General features: G+C 40.6%; 1 protein-coding gene across 1 annotated transcript in view; it reads right to left on the bottom strand.

Moving 5' to 3' along the window:
• PLCB1 (phospholipase C beta 1) overlaps positions 1-22,469 on the bottom strand; it is a 405,965-nt gene that overhangs the window by 109,323 nt on the left and 274,173 nt on the right. The window contains exons 10-12 of the mRNA XM_075147729.1: positions 12,967-13,113; positions 4,426-4,583; positions 96-178 (exon numbers count right to left, since the gene is read on the bottom strand). Of these exons, the coding sequence (XP_075003830.1) occupies positions 96-178; positions 4,426-4,583; positions 12,967-13,113 (388 nt within the window). The remainder of the gene's footprint in view (positions 1-95; positions 179-4,425; positions 4,584-12,966; positions 13,114-22,469) is intronic.

Consider the following 22,469-nt stretch of genomic DNA (forward strand, 5'->3'; position numbering starts at 1 on the left):
CATATAACAAAACTGCCAAAAGTGCACACATAATTCTGTGCTTAGACCTTATAAAAAAATATAACACCATACAGGAAAACATGGTAATTACTTACGAATCCACATGATTTTCAAAGGAAAGGAGGATTGGAAAGGGCGATGTCTTAAATGCACATTCAGCAATAGCTTCTATAACTTCCTAAAGAATGAAAATACATACAGTTACAAATTTATGTCTCTAAAGAAACAGCGTTTTGGTCTTTGAAGACAGAAAAGACCCAAAGAGGTCTGAAATCATACCCAAACTGCCTGAAATCAGACCTTCCATTCTACACATCCCAGAAAGCTCTGGATGTGCTTTTGCAGCAACCAAATTTTTCAACCTGAACTGTAATCAAATCTCCAAAATGTCTGATGAGCCTCAAGCACCGCATTTCTCAAGAAATGACTTATGTCTGCCTAAATCAATAGTTTAAATGTAAAACTTGCTCTTTGTGTGGAGTTGTTCCATGCCTGAAGCTATGACTTTCATGAACTATTTTGCATAACAATAAACATGCTCTGACAAATATGTATCTTCTAAACATCATCAGCGCAAGCACGTATCCATAAAATCCTTAGTTACTCTGACTCATAAGTTTTTGTTCCCTCTTTTTTGATGAGAGAAATCCCTTTAAGGCAAAAGAAAGAAAGAAAACCAAAAAACCCACATTACTCAGTTAAAACAGCTGGCTGCGTAGTAATCATCAAACAGAGGGCTCAGAAACTGAAAATTCTGTAGAAGTTTCCTTTCAGCTCTGATGGAAAATGGCAACTATAAATCTAGTAGAGGAATCATTTGATAATACTAATTTTAGTGGGGTGCACAATACAGTAATGTACTCACTGTTACAAATTATTCAATGTTTCCCTATTGGAACACAAGTCTTTTTTCAAAAGAACTTATAAAACACTGAAGACTTTCCATATGCATTGCTGTCAAACTCTGGAGTTTATAAGAACCCATAAGCCTGTTCCCTCCCAAAACATCAGGATGACCAAAACATAAAAGACTTATTTATTTTAAACAAGCCTCCTCTGGGGATTCCTTTTGTTCATTTTCTGTACTTTTAAAAGCTCAATTGAGAAGCATAACAGTAAGAAATCCACTTCCTAAAATGAAAGCTGAGCTTCTGGTACATTCTTCTGATGTTGGGTTGCAGAATCCAGGGCTGGAAGGGAAGCACAAGCCATCTCAAGATTTGCTGATATGAGCTAGGATACAAATAAAATTTACAGTCTTCATGTAAGAAGAAAAAAACACAGCACATGCACAAATTGTTGTAGTATCTCTTACAAGATGAGAAACTAGCTCTCTCAGCACACACAGGTGGTGAATGACTATATTTAATAAACTGCAATCACCCAATATTTAAATGCGTCACATATCACTAACCATTCACGTGCTTCAACTAAGACCACTACTAGTCTTTAAAGAAAGCAGAAAGGCAAAGCATTTATTGAAAGAATATAAATGGTGCAGAAGGCTGGGTGAAGGCAGGTAGGAAGCTGCAGTTTCACAGCAGCGGTTCTCCCATGGGGGAACGCATGATGGAGTGATTCCTGCTGCAGAGTTTCTTTCCAGCTCCAGTAAGTGCTGGTACCACCTTAACGCTGTTCAGAACCAGTGGGATTCTCAAAAGCATCTAAGGCAATTTTGCCATTACGAGGCAACAGCTGAGAATCAGGTTACAAGTACTGAGTCCTCCCATTTTGATGCTCTCCACCCAGATCATTAGCACTGGCTTGGTCTCCACCCACCTGCACCCTCCCCTTGGTTATGGAGCATCATGCAGGGCTTAAGAACACTGGAGGTTGGATATGAAAGGTACTGCTGAAAGCAGTCCTGAGGCCTTTCTTGCTCCTACACACTGCTCAAGCTGTGGAGTAAACCCACAAATTTATTTTCAACTGCCTTCTCAACAGCAAAAAGGGATGGAATCTGGCATGCGTGGGGAAAATAACCTGAAAGAGTAAAAATCAGGATTACACTGATGAAATCTGAGGGTGAGAAGCTCAGGCATTGGTTCAGTGGAGAAACAGCTATGCTGGGGATTCAGTCTTACACTGCATTCAAACCTAAATGCAAATTCTCTATGGTCAGCGAGGAACAACACGGTAAGTTCCATACTTTACTCTGGCTGCAGAATGACTCACCTGAAACAGGTCTCCAAGGTATATATAAAGTACACATGCAGAGATTCCTGGCTATAGCATGAAAAATATTGCTGGTTCCCTATAAGATCTCCCCCTGGCAGCAGCTCACAGTCTGCAGCTGAGAAAAACCTTACTGATTTCTGTATTTCATGAAGCAAGGTAAAAACCAACCAAACAAAAAACCCCACAAAAACCCCAGCAACATACGGACGGGGAGTATATATTGCTTCTGTCTCCGCACTTCAGAAAGCCTATCTCAGGCAGTGAAAACTGACAGTCTGAAGAGAAGAACTGTGTGCCATGGTCACGCCAAAAGCGTGAGCTGATAAATGATTCAGCATTCAAGACCCAGTGATCACTCTGAATTGATTCACACACTTCTGACACTTTATTTCACTACCATTTTGCTCCTCCTCAGCCAAGCAGCACACTTTCAGTGTTGAAAACAAACCAGCAGTTGATACGTTTTCACATTTTTCTGCGTGAAGAAAAAATATTTGTCCTGAAGAGTGACAGATGAAATATTCCTGAGTAGGTTTAAAATACCTTCCAATATCTCTCCTGCAAACACAATGCCTAGGGTTGAACATCTAATAACCAGGGATAATGCTCATTCCTGCTAACGATCCTTTTAAGAATCAGATTAACTTTGTTTTAAATTCCTGCTCATGACCAAAGGACTTGAGAGCTATCTTGCTTAATTAAAGGACTTCCAGCAATCAAATTCTACGCATATAAACATAATTGGCTTCGTATAAACATAACTGGGAAGTTGATAACAAACATGCAGGAAGGTTGTGTTTTACGTTTTCCTGATTAACTCAATCAGTGAAGAGTTAGAGAAAACAAATTGAAAAAAAGAGAGTTTTGGTGCGAGTGAAATTTGGTGCTTTGTCCGTGTGGCAGTATTGCTTGCTTTTTTTTATTAAAGGCAGGCACTAGAAGACAAAAAAAACCCCAACAACTCATGCTTCAAATGTGGGAGACATGCTTCAAAGCTGTAGCTAGTAAAGAAGCCGCACCTAACACCTGTAACATAACCAGATTCAGTAATGAATATTTTACCACGTCTTCTTGCACACAGGTAAATCTAGAAATGTATTTCCATGGCGAGTTCATGCCTCAGATAAACAAGAATTATTTCTTCACACTTCAAAAATGATACCCTGATGTATCATTATAAGCTGTGCTGACTACCAAGCTTAATACTATAGGAAAACACTTCCATCCTGCTCCTCTAACACCTTGGATCAAAAACATCTTTAAGAATAACAAGAAGATAGTAATTTAAGATTATTGCTAAGGCTATAGTATCTACCTCTTGTTATAGAAAAAAGAAATGGAAGATGAAATTCAGAAATACAGATGATATGTTTAGGGTTTGAATGGCACAAATATCCCGTCACACTCTCCAAAGATACTAATTTTTCTTTTTCATCCTCCAGTGCTTCAACTCTAATTCCAAGTATCAGGGATAAGGGTAACATTAAACACACCGTTACTCATTTTTTAAATAGTTAATAGAATGATGAGTGTCTGGTCCCTGTGGATAGGACCTGCCCAACTGGGCACGAGTAGCCTATTCTCTGCTCACGGGAATTTAAAGGCTTGCAAATTGTAGAGATTTCCACAATAGCTGCTGTTTCCGACCTCAGTTCAGCACTTCTGTCTCCCACTCCCACTCACCAGGCAGAGAAGAGAAAAGAATATATTGACGCATCGCTTACTGCTGTTCAAACCCTTGTGGCCTTCAAACGCAGCTCTCCTCCCTGCCCCATGCTATGGAGCTGTAACACAAACCAGTCCTTCCTCCCCATCCTCCTGGTTCCAGACCCATCCGCAGACCCATTTTACACTGTGTAAAGCCAGTTGTGGTGGCAATACCTGGTCCTTCAGCCCTACAGTGGTCTACTCTGTTTCTCCCCCTTCGTGAGATTTACTGGAGTATGTACCTGGGCACTGAGCCCAGTCCCCAGATGGCACAGGTTATTACACCATATAATCCCTTTTCCTCTGACTGCCACGATCACCAAGAACCTCTTGCTGTGCAAGGTCCAAATGCTGCAACTCTTCTCTTCCAATGATTCTACACGTGCTCCGAAATCTCCTCTTAAAACATCTTTTTGCCCTCACATTCTTCTTCCCTTCCACCTTTGCAGTAATATTCTCGCCATGTATGTGTGACGCATTTTATGTGAAAGAAACCACCCCAGCTAAAGCCAACTACACCAGTGTGCCGTGTTGCTGTACCTTGAAGGATATTTCAGTTGTCATAGTGAATCCGTGTGTAATGACCGGCTCTTCTTCAGCTGTTCGTCCTTTCCAGCAGTCCAGCTCCACACAGCGGCAGCCTGACAAAAGCACTTGCCGATACATCTCCACCGATGAGTTACCGGCCAGCTGTCCAGCTGTGACAGCACAAGAACATGAAAAAAGGGAAGTAATTTTGGGCCTCGGGAATAAATACAAATAATCTAATAATAATTTGAGTTAACAGCATCTTTTACCCTTGACTGAGAGGAATAACACTTAAAGGCATGCAAAAAACATAAGAACATAATGGAAATAACTCGGGCAGAGTCAATGTCATGGTTCAGATTCTGCCCTCAGTTAAACTGCTGTGAGTGAGGAGAAATGACTGAACTGAAGCCATTTCGAAAACTTCTGATAGACAGCATCGGATACATAAAATAAAATAAAATAAAATAAAATGGCTTAGTTCTAAAAGACTTTGTTATCCTTTGACAAGCAACGTGAAATTCCGAGGCAACTCAGGACAGCAAGATCACATTTTCTCATAACATGCAATGCAGTTTAATACAAGATAAAACAAATCTCCTGCACAGTCACTAACGGTACCATCACTCGGTCTCAAATTTAATACACTAATCACCGCACTGAGTTGGTCAGTTAAACTTCCTGATGTGATACTGCCTTATGTAGGGAGAAATCTAATTAAACTACCAGTTTCCAACAATGACATAATATAAATCTAAAAATAAACAAGGAAAACTCAGCTTTTCGCAAACTCAGGAAGTATTAAAAAAACCCACAAAAAACCCGCCAAACCAACAAAGAAGTCCAGTTGTATTCAGGGAAGGATATCCAGCCAGGGTGTCTTCATCTGCTGCAACAGGTTTGATTCCAGTCACATGGATACAAATTTCTCGCAGCAGAGAGGTAAAAGTAATGGAAGAATGGCTTAGTGCTTGTTTTAGATGTGAAGAAAATGGATGCAGTTTCCTGCTTTCTAGCAGACTTCCTGAGAAGACCTTCCTGGATTTCTTGAAGGGAATTCACTTGCTTTTTAAGGAGGCAATAAGTTCATTTACGCTAAAGATTCTTCACTAATGGGGGTTATATAAATACTTCATCCAGACTGGCATATAATATAATGCAGAGCACTGTAATCATTTTATTGTCTCTGTGGTTCTGTGTCTAGTTTTTATGCTGGGAACTACACGTTTTGGTTTGCTTCACTAAATAGCATTGTCTACTTTTCTACCTTCCACCAAAAACTGTAACAGAAAACCCCTTCTGTTTGATACATGAGCTGGAGCAATCATAAATACTCCACAAGGTATTAACATTGCCTCTGTTGAAATCCGTAAGATTTCTCAGCTCCTGCTGGAACCAATGGGAAATATATGTTAATAACAGAAGAATTTGGCTAGTGCTGAAGGTTCTGAAAATCCAAATGGAGTCAGCAAAGTGACATCATGTCTCTCTTTTTTCACTTCACTTTTTCCTGTGTTTCCCCTTTGATTATGGCAGGTTATCTTTACTCACACAAAAGCCTTTTTGCTGCAATCCCAATGTCTGGGGTAAGCAGCGGCTCTTTTTCTTTGCAGGATGCAAACAAGCACGAGCATGGGTCAGGGTACAACACCACACATTTCTCTGTACTCATCCCTAAGCACCCGCTTATGAAAACTTGGCTCTCGTTATATGGATCCGCTGAACTTTGCTGCCTAAAAAAACCACATTCACTTAGAAAACTGTCTTCATGTTGTCTTTGCTTTCATTCAAAGCATATTGAATTTGGATTAACAAAGTATTTTATGATTAACAAACTCTACTATACTTCCTGAGAGACTACTGGCCGTTATTATTGCTAAGCGTTTTGGACTGCAAGATCCCTAACCTTCAAAACTGCTTAAGTAAATCATGACATGCATCGCTTGCCATACGACACTTCTCCACACTACCTTATTAATAAGGCTCAGACATTTTGGAAGGATTCCTGCTAAGGATAAAAGGATATTCAACCTGCAAAACATTCAATCTTCAGAAAGGCTCCCAGTCAGAGTGCAAAATGCTAGCAAATGTTTAAATAGTCTCAATAGCTTATTTTTCTGAAATATGGAATATTAGGAATGTTCCCTCAAATGTTTTTTGCATATATTATTTATAAACTTCTGTTGTGTGAGTCTCTGTTTGCATCTATTCCAAAGTATCCCTTTAACAGATGCATTTTAAAATGTGCTAACACAGACACTAAAGGGAATACTTCCAGTATGGTATTTCTAATATCCTGAGTACTGATCAATTTTTTGAAAGCATTATGTGTTCCCTTCTATAATACATACAGCATCTACAGTAATACCATAACATTTGTATCCCGTCACCCTGTATTGGATAAGGAGAAACAGATTTTGACAAAAACTCGCTTTTCTAAAAATATAATCAGCCAAATCATACCTGACAGGACACTAAGCAAAATGAGCCCGTGCTAATTGATATAAGCTGAGGATATGACCCGTGTTTCCCACACAGATCAGTTCCACATTTCTATAACTTTAAGCTGCTCATTTCTCAGCAAGTGCATCCTTGTTGGGTTCATTTATCACTGTTTTTCCAAGTGCAAGTTATTTGCAATACATGGACTTAAAATTTACTTATGATTTTATGACATGTGCCCTCTTAAAACGGGGGGATATTTGGATCCAGGTATTTGGAGTCACCTAACTCTTCACTATTTTAGAAACAGAGGCTGCTTCTGCCCCCTCGCCCACTCATGGCACCACCTCCTCCCGGCATAAAGAAGTGCCAGTACACTCCCTTTGCTGTGCACAAACATGAGTTGCTAAACCTCCCTCCTCTCTTCAGGCGAGTCCTGGAAAAGCAATCGGTGCTCTGCATCATACGCTGTAGTTTGCAGCATGCAAACTCAGACCCTCGTACTGCTGGGAGTCTGGCTCTTGACTCCAGCAGCAACAGAAGGTGCTGGCGGCTAAGGTTTTTTTTAGACACAGTACATTTATCTGAATTTATTTTCCTTCTGAGCTATTTTGCCATGCTCAGGACAAGTGAATTAGACCCCGCACTGTGACATACTCTGCTACTGTTTGTATGTAAATCAAAATAAGGCTCCTATGGCTGTTATTTTTAATGCTTTACATTGGACCAAAGCAGGACATGCGGTCAGGCTTGCTCCAGCCAGCAGCAGGAATACACTTGCTGTCAGTATTGATTCAGGCCCACCCAAGCAGAAGATGCAACACTTGTGTAAGCCAGGAGGGCTGGGGCTGGCCAGCCTCGTGAGCTTGCATTTCGGCTCAGCCGCTACGGTGCCCGTGCAGCTCCCACACTGCAGCCAGGCTATGTGACGGACACTATGTCCGTCAGAGGAACCGGCACGGAGTGCCTGGGCTAACCCTCATCCCAGCTGTGGGACCCACTTGAGAAAGACACTCTGCATGACCAGCTGAGTCTCTCCAACTGCAGTGAGGGAGTGGGACCCACCGGGACCTACTTACAGAGCCCTTCCCCTGCTGCTGGCTCTCCCTATCTTTGTCTTACAGATTTCAGCTATTTGAAGATCTTCAAATGCTGCTATTGGAGTCAGAGTCAGACTGTCCTCAGCACAGTTTTATCCTCCTTAAAGAGGGGGGGCTTAGAAAATAACATATCTCTTATTTCAATATGCTTCAACTGGTGGCCTAGAGAGGCAAACAAGAGAAGGTACAGAGGATCTTGAAAACTCACTAAGCAGCAGTGAATGAAATATTACTTAAAGGAAACAAAACACTTTCATGATCTTGACTTTTCTTCTCCGTCTTGAGAATCCAATATCTCAGATCTGACCAAACAAATTTTTTTTAACTCTTTATGTTCACCTCTGCTGCTACTGAAGGCAAGCTTCCTCTAGAAATTTTGGTGTCAGCTGCTGATCTCTATTAGAATAATTAATTTTGTCTTCAAGAGACAATCTATATGATTTTTTTCCTCCCTTTTACAAGTTTTCTGCTCACTTAAAATTAGAAACTCCTTCACTTAGAATATGGTTTCAGAAAGAGGGAACCAGCACGGGTGAAGAAGGTAAGGGGGGGCAGGTACCCCTCAGGACAACAAAAAGATAAACTCAGGTTTAATAGTGCTAGTAGAAACACTGAGCTGTCAAAATTAGAGCAGTCATGTAAAACATGACAGAGCAGAAGACCCAAAAAATTCTTACTCAGAGCCTGCTTAATTGAGTAGTCATCTTCTCACAAAAGCCAAATTGCCTCAGAGGAAGATGCAAGAGAGAGTCAGGCAGATGGGAATCACCATCTTATTGAAGCTATTTTTTATATGTAGGATTTTTTTTATACAGGATAATTTTTACGTATATGATTTATTTTGAGAGCAGGGCACTGAACTGGTATCTCGGAAAGTTCCACCTAAGACCTTTCACACACATCATCTTTGTGAAGCAACAACAGCTTTCCCTCCACTGATCTGTTTTTTTTAATGGCTATGTCAATTCAACAATGTAACTCTGGCAGCTGCTTCCACAGTTGCACTGAATTGGCCACAGGGAGCAGAGAGTGGTCTGCAGCTTCCTTCCTGGGATGTGAAGTCATCATGTTCAAATTAACTTCATCTCTGAAAACTCAGCCCTTTTCCTCAGTGTTACACAAGCTTTTACGATATTCTGAAGGAGAATCATGAAGAATAATTACAGCTGGAAGGTAAAAAAGTACCCCCAGAAACTGCTGATGGATGGAAGAGCTGCACAATAACCACTACTCCTCCTTTTTACCTGTTGGCCCTCATGCTAGGATAAACCATGACCCCAGTGCCAGGAAGAACCTCACTTATCTCCCTTAGATTGCTGGACAGGATTAGCTGGGTCTGCTGGTGGGAGAACAGCTACGGCTCCTCCTCAGCTCAGCTTCTCTCTGCTGCAAGAGCTCCCGGAGCCCTCCTACCCTCTAGTCCATTGGGAAGGATGTGGTGGGGCTGGAAGAGAGCATAGCCTTGGGTCTGGCCAGCTGATCACCTGAGCTCAGTGCAGCTCCAGAGGCACAAAGCAGCCAGCCAAAAGCTGCTCTTGGTGGTACCACAAACTCATGCTCAGAGCAGGCATTGCCCAGCTTTCCTTCTCTTCCATATGGTGCTGTCATCTTGGAAACTGTGAAGATACTGTCTTGGAGGCTTTGAAGGTGAAGGTGGCTTCAAGGAAGTGTTGAATGCAGATAACAAGCAGCAACAGTTAGGACTGAGGAATCGCTGAGAACAGAAAAGCTGGAGGACGGTAGAGGAGAGGCCATAGCAGCAATAAAGAAAAAGAGAACATGCCCCTCATGAGATATTTTTCTAGAAACAACTGAAAATACTGGACTGTAAGCAGGGAAGCATGATGGTGAGTGGTATAGTCCCACGTTGGCTCTATGCGCTGAACTGATAGCTCTGCAACCTTCTGCTGCTATTATTTTTCCTTTTAGGCAAAGACAAAACATGCGTTGAAGGCTTGTGATTTTCATATTTTGCATTTTACATACACAACAGCAAGTTGCATAGTCATCAAAGTGTGCAATGCTGACAATGACACGTAATCATTTGTCTCTGACTTTGGGTGCTGCTGAGAGAAATGCTGCAAAGTCACTCCCCACTGTGACAACAGCAGTAACCTGAGGTGAGACTGGTGAGAAACCAGAAAAAAGCAGGGTTGCACATTAAGGGTTCAGAGGCGTAAATAAATATGATACCAGTGAGAAAAAAGATGAGACACGGTAAAAAAAAGTTTCCAAAAGATGACATTTCTTTAAGCTAGCCTAGGTTCACTATAAATCACTTCTTTCTTCATGGATTTTTACCTTTGTTCTTAAAAATTACATTTCCCTAAGAAAAAGAAAACAGTAACACTTCTAAATAAATAATCAGGACTTGATGTACTGCCAAGGGTTTCTACTAAAGGCTAGGAAAATGATCAGGGTAATTAAAAATAAATTCTGAGTGTGCACATGATTCTTTTTATGTTATAATGTTGTTTCTTTGTGCATGCTTTTTCTGTCTTTAAAAAACTAACAAAGGAAGAGATAATTGGTAGGGCATTAAGCGCAGTAATCATAAAGTCTTGCTAGACTGAATGGTTTTCTTATTATCCGAATAATTATTACATGACTAGTTGCTATTTCACAATTCCAGTGAGGGTAGAGGTGCTATCAAAGCCTCCCTTCCAAAGCCATGGGCACTTGAGCAGACTCTTCGAAATCTTCTCGGGAAAAAGAATAGTCTGCCACCATTAATTTTACAAGTTTCAGCTGAACTAAGTCCTTGTTGGAAGAAAGCAAATGGCAATGTGATTGCTGTATCTAGTCTAGCCTCAAAGCAAAATCGAAGGCTGTCAGTTTTTGTAATACGCAGATAAAAATCACATCATTAATCCCATTGTCAGCCAGCTGCCACACATTTACTGAGCATAACAAACCCACTAAAAGGGAAGGGCATGTGTTTTGTGCCTCTAAATGTGAAAATACACACTCGGAAATGGAATTCGAAAGAGACCAAAACTTATTTTGCACTATCCCCCAAGTTTACTCTGAGTTACTCCTCCCAATTTACTAAGCCAGGAATATTATGTTAAATTAAGACTGAGAATCATGCTTCCAAATGTAGTTTCTGGAATTATTTAGAAATGCAGGCAAAGAAATTTGTAGATGCAATCTGAGATGATTTGCAGACTTTCACATACAAGTCAAAGCGAATTTGGAAAGTTTCAGGGTAAACTTTCTTTCTCCTGAAATAATTAAGTATGTTAGATCATTTGTTGTGCAGTTAAAAATTTAGAATGGTTTGGAATAATCATGAATTTCCACCCTTAATTCCCTGTTCTTTGGCTTCTGTGCTTCTAGACCTTTAGAACACGACTCTGTCCTGATCAGCCCTGACAAAAATCTGTGGCATGGTACTGGCTATAAATGCATGCTGGTAGAGGGGAGAGCAGTATTTTGTCTCTTCAGACCAACTTTAAACTGTACCGTCTGTCCTCCCTGTGGGCCTATGCTTCCCACATTTGTACAACAGCTTTACGTTTTCTTCCAGAAAATCTGTATAAAGCTGCAGCGTTTGGCTTACGTGGGTCCTAATCCTCACTGACAGAACAAAGTCCATACTGGAGGTAAGAGGCCTGCAAAATATCATAATTAAAAATTGCTTTTGCTTTGGATGTGTCTGCACTCTTCCAAAGGGCATAAATTTCTGTATATTGGAATCATAACTTAGAAGTGGCCACACTGATTTTCATTTCTTTTAATTCAGAGAAACAAAGCAGCTGTCAAGCCAAATACTTATATGACAAGTTTTAGCACAAAACACATTTTACAGCCAAGATATAAACCTCTGAAAAATGGTGTCTGATGGAAATAATGACAATTCATTCACCTTATGAAAGATCTAGAAGGTGCTGTAGAAAGTGCTATAACAAACATAAAATAGACGGAAGTAACTACCACATGGTCTATTTAAACTGGGCAGCACCACTGCATGGTTTTGTTTATGTTTTGGCGTACTGGCATTCTGAAGAACTCGGTCAGTCAAGGCAAGTCTGTTAATAACATTGAAAAGCCTACATTATCCACGAGCCACATTTTTAGCAAGCACTGTAGCGCTATTTTTTTTTTTTTACACAATGCTAAGACATTAGCAAACATGACAAGACAAAGCAAACATCAAATCAAATAGAACACCCTGTGCACATCTGCTTGCCAAAGATGTTTGTTCTTACATAAACTAAACTAAAACTGTGAATTTACAATTATTTTCTCACAAGTTAACAGCATCTTAGACTAGAAAACGAGTGCCAAAAGTTGGGTTCCTAAACTGTCTTAGTTTTTTCAGGATCTTAAAGCATTGTTGACCGTGCTGTGCAAACAATACAGTTCAGACTCATTAACTAATTCAAATTAACAGGAGCTTCTGGGTGCTCAGCCTTTTTAAAAACATGACAGTACCTAAAAATCTCAGCTCAGACATTAGATATAATCAGAGACCAGATCTCCATTCCTTGCGGATATGAATGGACTGTCAGAAAGCTACGTGCCATGTTGAAACCTCTCTAATCTCTGAATCAAAGCAAACTTCATGGAACTCAACAAACTGTCAGATTTAATGTTGAAAGGCAAATTTATTAGCTACAGAGATGTTTCCCATATTCTGCTTCACATGCTTGTTTGTCTATCCTTGGTTGTCATAAGAAGTACAAAAAGTACATCGTTCCCTCTCCTCCCCAAATAAGGACCTTAATCTGGAATCCTATCTAAATTGAGGGAAACTTCCCAGGGACTTCACTGGGTTTCAGATCAAACGTTATCTGAACAACGCAGCTGCTGCTCACTTGTTAAGAAAAATATATTTGGTGTATGTGTGTAGCAGCTAGAACAACAATCAAGTGCTACCCTTGCTTCCCTGAAGGCTATAAGCTCCATCATCATTTACTGCTGATGCTTTTAGTATATTTTATGGTATTACTGCAAACATGCTATGAATTTTTGTAAGATAAGAAATCAGACCTCTCCAACACTGTACCTGTGAGGTAGGTATTGTGTGAGGAATTGATGAAATAGTGTGACAATGGTTGAGACATATCTTCATTCAAATCCAGTTTCTCAGGTGGAACAACGCCGTTTTCTTCTCCACTCAGATATCGCATAAATCCATCCACTGATATCTGTCCTGAGAGATCCAGGGAAAGCACCAATTAATTTCAAGTACAGATTTCGCGACATACAGATGTAATGTTCAATATACACTTACGCAAACGTGTGTGTGAAAGACCATATAATCATCAGACTGGCCTTCATCTAGCTATTTATATAGACTTTTGTTACTACTACCTCACTTGCAGCCGTAGAAGTTGCAGGTAATACAAATCACTTTACCTGTACCAAAGATAAATCATTTCATAATCAGTGTCTACAGATAACCACGGGCACAGGGGAATCAGAGTTACAGAGGGCTATGAGAACAGAGAAAATAAATCGAAGCCTATCAAGCAAAGGGGTCTTCTGGGGACAAAAGAAAGCATGCTTTCCAGAGAAAACAAAGAAACCAGCAAACAGAGAGTCACGCAAAGAAACAGGTAACTTTGACCTCTTTTGAATATGATTCAGTGTGTGTATATGAATGCAACCAAACTGCAAAGCAAAGCAAAGCAAACTAAATTAACCACCTTTCAAGTGGGAACTAAGCTTTGCTTTGTATTTTTTGTATTTGTCTTCCAATTCATATCTCACTGGAGTGTCAACATAAATGATCATTTCATATGCTGCTGGCAAATTAGAAAGTTGAGTCTTATCCTCAGCTTAAATATCACCACTGATCTCAGTGGAACTATGCTTATTACATCAGGATGAATTTCTCTGTCAAGCCTTCTGCATAAAGTTGATTTTAGGGTTAGTGTCGATTTGTACATTCCGACAAAAAAAAAAAAAATTCCAGTAGTCTATATTTGAAGATTAATGCTTAACCAAACAAATTTGAGACATTTTTCTTTGCCTGGTATTTTTGTTATTTTGTCTAGAATTTCATCTGTAGATTTACTCAACCACACAGCTTTAGTTAATTCAGTTACTGCCTATAGTAAAACAGATTTTCTGTACCTCTGAAGAACCTTGAAGCAGCTACGTGCCTCGTGACTCCCAACAATGAGAATTTCTCACCTCTTGTCCCCAACCCAAAATATTCTGCATAGTATCTCTATTAAAAAGAAAAAACCAACTTAGTCGACTGGCTATGGCATTGAAAATCGGAAGACTTCAGCTCTACTCCTAACTCTGCTACTCTCTCCTTTTAGGGTCAATCCCTTTTTATCCTAAAACGTATAAACTTACACATATTTTTCTAGTATATGAAAAAGTAATGGGCAACCCTGCAGCATTTTTGTAAAGCTTTTAACCACATGATGCAAATATAGTATGTAAAGTGTTTACTTAAAATCTGTCCTTGGACCCTGGGATTTGGCTCTTGATCAAAGAGAAAAAGATGTCTTAAGGTCAGATGCCTCATTTTCATAACACCACAAGATGGTGGCACTAAATGAACCTATTCATATGACAAGAAATGTAGTGACAATACCGAGCAATGCAATTATCATTCATTCTTACGACCACAATTGTAAGATGGTTGGAAGGAAAAACATCAAGTCCATCCACTATTTTAAGACTGTAATCTGAGTGCAATCTTGTCAGGCTCCACAGCTGCTTTGTTATAGAGTAACTAATCATCCACAGACAGAGGCCTATGTACTTTCCTTTTCACAAGAAAAAAATAAGATGGAGAAAATATAGGGGAAAAAACCACCACTGAGGTTTTTCATGAAACTAAAGATTTATGAACAACCTATATGCTGCGTGAATCTACCAGAGAGACATTATGAATGTAAACAGTATCAGGCACTATCATGGAGTTGCTTGAGCTAAAATCCACTTAAGAGAAACAGTCTGCACCAAGTTCACTGGGATGTAGATATGGTCTCTACATTCACACCACACAAGCAACATCATACAGCAAAAAATGGGTAAGATCTGAACGGGCTAGCTGCTACATGGGGAACCAGCAAAGCCATGTCACGTTATAGTGATTTGCAACTTCTGATGTTTGAAATAGCTCATCCAGAGTGATATTCAGTCTCTCCGTGTTGTTTTGAATGCACTCCTTTCAGCCAGACTAGGAGGTTTAAAGCTGCTTTGTCATTCCTGCTCCAGGCTAAAATGAAACATAGTAGTTTTCATACACACAAGTCCTCAAAAAAACTGTGGCATCATAATCACACAGTGTTCAGAAGAAAAGGCTTCCATTTTGTAATACAGATACTCAGGTCGATTCACGTACACATAGTATTCAAGCATCTCAAAGCGATCTCTGTGTTTAATCCTCAGAATATACCTGAAAAACAGGGTCCTTGCAGTCCTTGTTTTTCAATGGGAACCTGAAGCTGAGGATAAATTAACTGACTGGACAATACCCCATGGAAAACCTGTGGGTTAAGCTGGGAGTTGAACAATCTCTCGAAGCCTGTTTGGGTGCCTTGCTCACTCGAACACCTTTGGGATGAAAGCAAGCAAGGCCCTGCTTCTCTGCTCCCTTCCACACTGAAGTAAGACAAGGTCTGCAAACTGGTCCTTCTGCGTATTGCGCTGGTGTTAACGTAAATCACAGCAAGTATTATTCACATGCATAATTACATAGTTTCTGAGTTACACAGTTATCTGAGCTTATGGCTGTAGAACGTTATTTTCCCCATCATAATTAAGCAGTCACCATTTCAGAAAGTGAAGCAATTTGCAAGTTCAATTACAGCCGATATTGCACCAGTGAGAATTTGACTGTGGAACGGAGATGGCAGATGTCAAAGGGACTTTGTATCCTGGATATTAAAGAGGAGATTGTTTGTGATCAACGTCAATGATATTCTGAGGCCAACTGCAGCGAGGACGATCCCAGGTGGACAGTCATCCAAAAGGAAATGGCCTCAATTTATTGGTAAGATTTGTTCTCTGTTTTCTTAAGCATATTACAAATTTACCGCAGACATTGCCAAGAAAAAATAATTTGTGATCAGTTCTTTCCATTACAGCTGTCACCTTTTATCTTCAGATATGTATTAGGAAGATTTAATGATATGATTAGATATAAAAAGTTAGAGGGAAAAAGAAACACACCAGGCAAAAACACAGGGACAAGAGAGATTCACATTTTTTCTTTTTTTTTTTTTTTTTGCTCGCACATAATTGCCTTAAAATCATCTGAACTCTAGGTCTTTGATGAAACTTTCAAAATCACCGCTGTGCTTTATATACTTAAAATTGTGGAGTTAACTGGCTTGTCTTTTTCACTCACTGTTGCCGTGTTAAATTCGATCTGATGTCTCTTATTAGGACAGAGGCAGACCCAAAGCTCACTAGTGTTTGTTGAAATCCTACCATCAACTTCAATAACATTTGGTTCAAAACCTCACTAAATAATCTTAAGCACAAGGCAAAGAAAGTCGAGACTCCAGATGACTCTCTTAGCTATGCTGGCAAAACCAGATCAAGAAGAGCAAACACAGACGTAACCATAACAGAAGCTATGTCAACAGCTACAGCACTCAGCGAAGATGCTTTCCTCTGCGGGGTTTGGAGTTTACCAGCGCAAGAAACTTATTTTTTTTCCCCCTCAAATATCTTTTCTCTAATTTATCTGATTAATTAGAATTTCCCTATGGGGTCACTCGGTAGTGCTTTATTAAAACGCTTAAACAGCACAAACATAAAAATGCCTCCTTTTTCCTGTGGTGTCTGGCCTATTTACGTGTCCAACACTTAACTCTCCCACAGTGCCACTGAGCGCCTTCTGCCATTCAGGGCAATGCCTGCCCCGGGCCTGTACCTCCTCCGCCTCCTCCTTCTCCTCTTCCTCCTCCTCCTCTCCCCTCAGGGCTCGCAAGGCTGCTCCTCGCACTCTTCCCCCTCATTCCTCGCTGCCGGCGGCATTTTGCCCTTTCTTAAATCCGCTTCCCCGAGGTGCCGCCAGCGCAGCCGAGGGGCCGGGCTGTGCCCTGTGGTGGGGCCGCTGGAGCTGGGCAGAACCGGCTGGAACCGGCGGGGGGCAGCCCCCGCCTCTCCTCACAGCAGCCCCGGAGCCCCCCGCTGCCAGCGCCCGGGCACTGACAGCCAATTCAACAGGAAAGCAAAAATTAAGGATATTCTAATCAATTGTTCCGTTTTCAACTTAATGCAAATCCACTTCTGCTGACAGGACGAGTGCTGTCTCAGCACATCTCGCCCAGAAGCGACCGCGTAATGTGCCACAGCTGGACGACTTGCAAAGTTTGTCAAAACCACCCGGCTCCTACACAGAGCGGAAGATGCTCAGATGTTGTGTTTGATGATTAACGCGGGTATTTTTTTCTTCTCTCGCCTTGCTATAGACTGAAGAAATTTGTGATGGTGCCAGCCGCAGGATATTTGATTGTCAAAGCACACACAAGTGACTGGCTAAAGTTTTGTGCAAGCCAAATAAATAACAGATGAATTGTGATGTTTTTATTGTGCAATGGAACAGGTCTGTAAAACACAAGACCAAGTATTGAGGAGAAATATGAAAGCATCTAATGTATTCTTAATCACAGACATTCCCACTACCTCAAAATTATAAATCCATAGCTGGACACTTGTCTATAAATTACAGATTATATATAATATAAACTTTTATGTAATTCTAAAAATGTATCTGAATTAAAAACTTAGAAGAGCTAGAGGCATTGGGAAGTCTGGAATGCATTTACATGCCTCTCTCCATACTCATACATCTACATACCTTCCAAAATCCGTTCTCCAAAGGGGAAGGAAGCTTCTAAAAGAAAGGGACCTTGACTCCTCTACTTTTGTCTTTTGAACATTTTACCCATTACCTTCTAGGCATCAAATGCCTGGCAAAGTACCCTCGCAGTCAGAACTGCCCGCTTGCCCACGCAAACTGTTATTCACACTATGAAGTTCCTACGCCATCGTTTCACAAGACAAATCTAGTCCAAACTCAGACAGACCTATTCGAATCGGGTTCTGGCTTTATCCTTGCACTACTTTTCCGCACTGTGGATTTAAGCTCTGCTTGCACTTCAGGTGCATGTGCCAACGGTCCTTTTGCGGCATGCCTGCAATCCTCTTCTCCCCTTCACTTTTAATTTGGAAGCTGAACTTCATCTGCCAGTTGCTCGGCGGAAAATTTGTCAGCGATTGTCCCACCTGCTGCCTCCAAACCTCATCCTTCTTTGCAGAAAGGAAGAGGAAGCCCATATAGGGGACTCCAAAAATGTCCCCAGCGCTGAACATTTCACTGCAGCAAACCGTGAAGCAGCCCATAAGCAAGAGATTCCACAGGACACCTCAAACGGCTGCTCCATACGACCTGCTTGATGGTGAAATTCATGCAGAGATCAAAGAACCACCACCAGACTGACAGTCAAATGAAGTCAACTAAATCTGGTATTTTTTTCACTAAAATTTGATAGGAAGTTTAAATAACTTCCTACTGGAAGAGTAGTATATTTGATAGGGTTCTATTGATTCTATTGAATTTCCTAGGCTGTGATCAGCTTCATTACATGAAACATGTGAAGTGTTTGTGTGGCAGCTTGATCTTTTCTGCATCCCTGACTCCACCTGATTGCTCCAAAATGGTTACAAGGGAGAAAAAAAATAAAAATAAATGAAGTGGCAAGCTCTGAGTATTTCACAATATTTCCTTATTAGCTACAGCTACACAATCCCATACCTTTCAAGATGTATTACACTGGATCAAAGACGTAAACGTTCCTGGATGGCACTTTAAAGAAAAGCACATAAAAATGTAACTGTTACTTTGCCCGTAAGAAACATGGATCCTTTGTGGTCAACATTTGTCAGCTCTAACAGACAACAGAAGTCACTTCCATCATCCCAAATTCTTTTTCTTGGAAGCTGTCCTCAGGCAGGTGTCATAATGCTGGCAAAGGACCTATTGAAAATTCACAAAATCTATAGGGGTAATGAAATGAATCCTCTCTTCTATGGTTCTTGGATACTGTCAACATTCATCAATCAAAATGTTTTCTTCTGCAGTTTATGAGATCCGGAATCTCCCCATTCCTGGGAGATGGTGTTCGCAAATTTGCCACGAAACAGGAATTCCAGCCAGTCACTTGAACTGGTTGATAGGATAGACTGTACTTTGTGAATATACTTCTCAGAGGCTCCTCTATTTGAAGACTTACTGTGTTATCACAAGGCTCTTCATAAACCTCTTTGACTAGATCTAGAGAACCTCGCACATTTTTCTCATCAGGGCCTGTGACAGTCCTTGTGCAGGACCAGGCCATTACGCGGTCTCCTGTGCAAGGGCAGACAGAGATAACAGCCTCATGTAAAACTGTTCTCATGCAGTTTGCAGGGCTGGCAAAAGCCTAGACTGCTTTTGACACAACAATCCTTCTCCTGCTGCTTAATGAGACATAGGTAACTCGACAAGGTCCTGCTTTCCCAACCCCTCTAGCGTGCCAGCATGACCGGCATACTGTTCTGGACGGAGAAATGCTTGTGGGTCCCTGGGAGCTTGCCAGCTCATCAACTTGAGGATGTAAACAAACCCCTGCTCACTCAACACCTGCAGCACTGTGCCAAGCACAAGATAAGAGACATGAGGGTTCAAAGCAGGGCTGAGCTTCTAAAAGAAGCCTCTTCATCAGTTCAGTGCCCTCTGCAGAGGCCCAGGATAAAGGTCAAAACCCCAGCAGTGTCTGGAGGAAATAAAAAAGTACAGCTAATCCTGCAAACTTCTCAGCCCAACTGCTTGATCTAAACTTCGTCCCTCTTATTTAAACAGGTGAGCTGTATGCGCAGCTACTTGATTTTCCCCTGCCCTCCACCATGCTCGGGTCTGCCTAACTTGCTCCCAAGAGCCTTCCAGTCCTTTGGGCGAAGTCTTGGGACAGAGTAGGACACAAAACAAGCGAGGTACAACTGACAGCAGAAGAGACCAGTTATCTGCACACTTTTCTTTGCACTTCAGTCTTGCAACTTTAACATCAGCCTTTGCTTGTCCCTTAAAATTTGTGGATGTTTTGTAAGACAATTAAAATGTGCATTTGCTTGTAAGCAGTCAACAGGTTTGGCTGCATGGATCTTAAACATTTCTTTCCATGTATTTGCAAACTTAACAGACCCTTCCATTTGTTTACGCCTGTGCTGTTTTCCATTCAGTTCTAAGGTAACTAGAAGGCACAATTGTGCCAAGACATATTATTAAAGTAAAAAACAAAACAAACAAATAAAAAAGGAAAAGAGACAATTAATTGGCACCTCGTGTCTCCCAGCCAGCAACACAGAACTAGTATTTTGTCTGACAGCGAAATCGGGTCTATTCCAATGCAATCTGTAACATTAATCACATTCGCTGTAATCCCATGCAACGGAGCAGTCCTCTCACCGCCAAGTAAAGTGGATATTTTATAATCCTGTGAGAGATCTGTACAATATGCCCCATTGGGAATTCTATTTCACAAACCAGCACTGCAATTTACAGTTCATTAGGTATGAAAATTTTCATGCACGGTGTAGAGTAGGATGCATATACCCCCGGTGTGTCTCTTGACACTGGGCACACATTAGCTACTCTATGCTTTCTAGCTTTATGACCCAGCAGAGAAGTTCACAAGGACAAATTTACATAAAATTCACACTGTGTGGGACACGATGTGCCAGAGCCACTCTGATGACACTTGCAGCATTTGCATCCAAGAGATTTCGGAAGTGATGCTGAAACCTGTTCGGCTTTCCAGACACGCGTGCTATTACTATATTGCTATGGTGTAACTGGAATTTCTGTCTGTATTCAGTTTTGTCAGGGCAGGACAGGACTGCATCGTCCAAGCAACATCCTCTTAATAGCAAAGTCATCACTAGGAGAGAATATGGTACAAGGTCAGCCCAGACTGAAAATGCCAGAACCCTACAACTGCGTTATTGGACTTTACTCCAGGAACGTCAGTGCTGCTCTATTTTAAAAAAAAAACCCTGGGGACAGAAAAGACTTTCAGGCCTCAGGTCAGGATCTGCAGGTACTTCAAAATATCTATGTACCAACTGTCATTTACACACCACAAGCAGAAGTTGTCAGTAACACCTCCATTTTAGCAATTTTCTCAATGATCAGCAAGGGGAAAAATTCATACTACTCAGACAGTTTTATCAAATTAATACGCAAATAGAGGAAGGGCAATACGTCTGAATTGCTGTATCTGAATATTAATGAAGCATTTAATAGAGTTTCTAAATTCAAATTTTTCCTTATTGGAAAAACTAATCTGCAGAAAGCACAGATAGAAATAAACTGAGGTCAGACTAGGAGATCAAAGTTTCTTTGAATTTGAAAGCTGAACTGCACGAAAGAAGTCCAGAGGCTGCCACGCTGATCAACAGTAGGTCTGGTTTCATACAGTCTTTAATAATCTGAAAAAGTAGAATCAACAACACAGGGTTTAAAGAACAGACAGTTCTCTGGGAGCTGTTATCAAAACAAGATGGTAAAGCTGTAATGAACCAGGTAAATGGGACGGAAATGAAATGAGAACACACAAATAATAATAATTCAAGCTAGGTAGCTAATCATTCAAGCAATGAAAAATCCAAAATACGGAGCTGAATTGGGAAGAAGATGCCTAGAAATCCATCATCCTAAAAAGCAGACAAGACGCAGAGAACAGCAATACATCTGTATGTAGCTGCATCAAAAAAGGTGGTTGGAAAAAAATATAATTGATTGGCAGGACATTTTACTATCAAGTCACTGATGGAAGAGGTAAACACGCACGGCATCAAAAATAGCAACATACATATCTGTAACTAAACCTAACCATACAGGCAATCCTACACATTTAATGGACATAAGTTAAGCTTAACTATTGACAAACCAAGGATCTTAATGGGACCACTGACACTGCACCCAGTCTCATGACTCTAGTTTTTGACTACTTAGTATCAGAAATGTGTCCGTATACAGAAGATTATTTAGAGAAGTGTTATGAATAATAACGTATGTCACAATATATGCCAAAACAAGAAAGATCAAACTTGTAAAGCTGAAGTGGCAATAATATAATGGTCAATAAGTGTTTTAAGTGTAAATGATAAGGATGAGGAAGAAGAGCTACAGTGGCCAAAGGCGGAACCAAGTAATGAGATCAGAGTAAGCAATGGAAAACTCGGGGCGAGTGTTTGAAAAAGCTTGGCAGTGCTACAACTAATTGCGCTAGGAAAAAGTCTTGCAGCGGATTTATTGGTTGTTTCACTGCTTAAATCCTTTAAAATCAAACTAGGAGAATATCCTGTTGTTTTCAAATCTCATTTTAGATTTCTAAACTTAAAGAAAAACATAATGGACCCAATTCTACCCTCAGTTATACTTGCTCAACTACCTTCTGTAGTTAGACAGTTACCTGGCCACAAACCAAAACAAGCTTTGGCAACACGTTCTTGAAAAAGAAACAGAAAACTTACTCAGTAAGAAAGGAA

The sequence above is a fragment of the Calonectris borealis genome, chromosome 3, assembly GCF_964195595.1.
Source record: "Calonectris borealis chromosome 3, bCalBor7.hap1.2, whole genome shotgun sequence".
Lineage (NCBI taxonomy): Eukaryota > Metazoa > Chordata > Aves > Procellariiformes > Procellariidae > Calonectris > Calonectris borealis.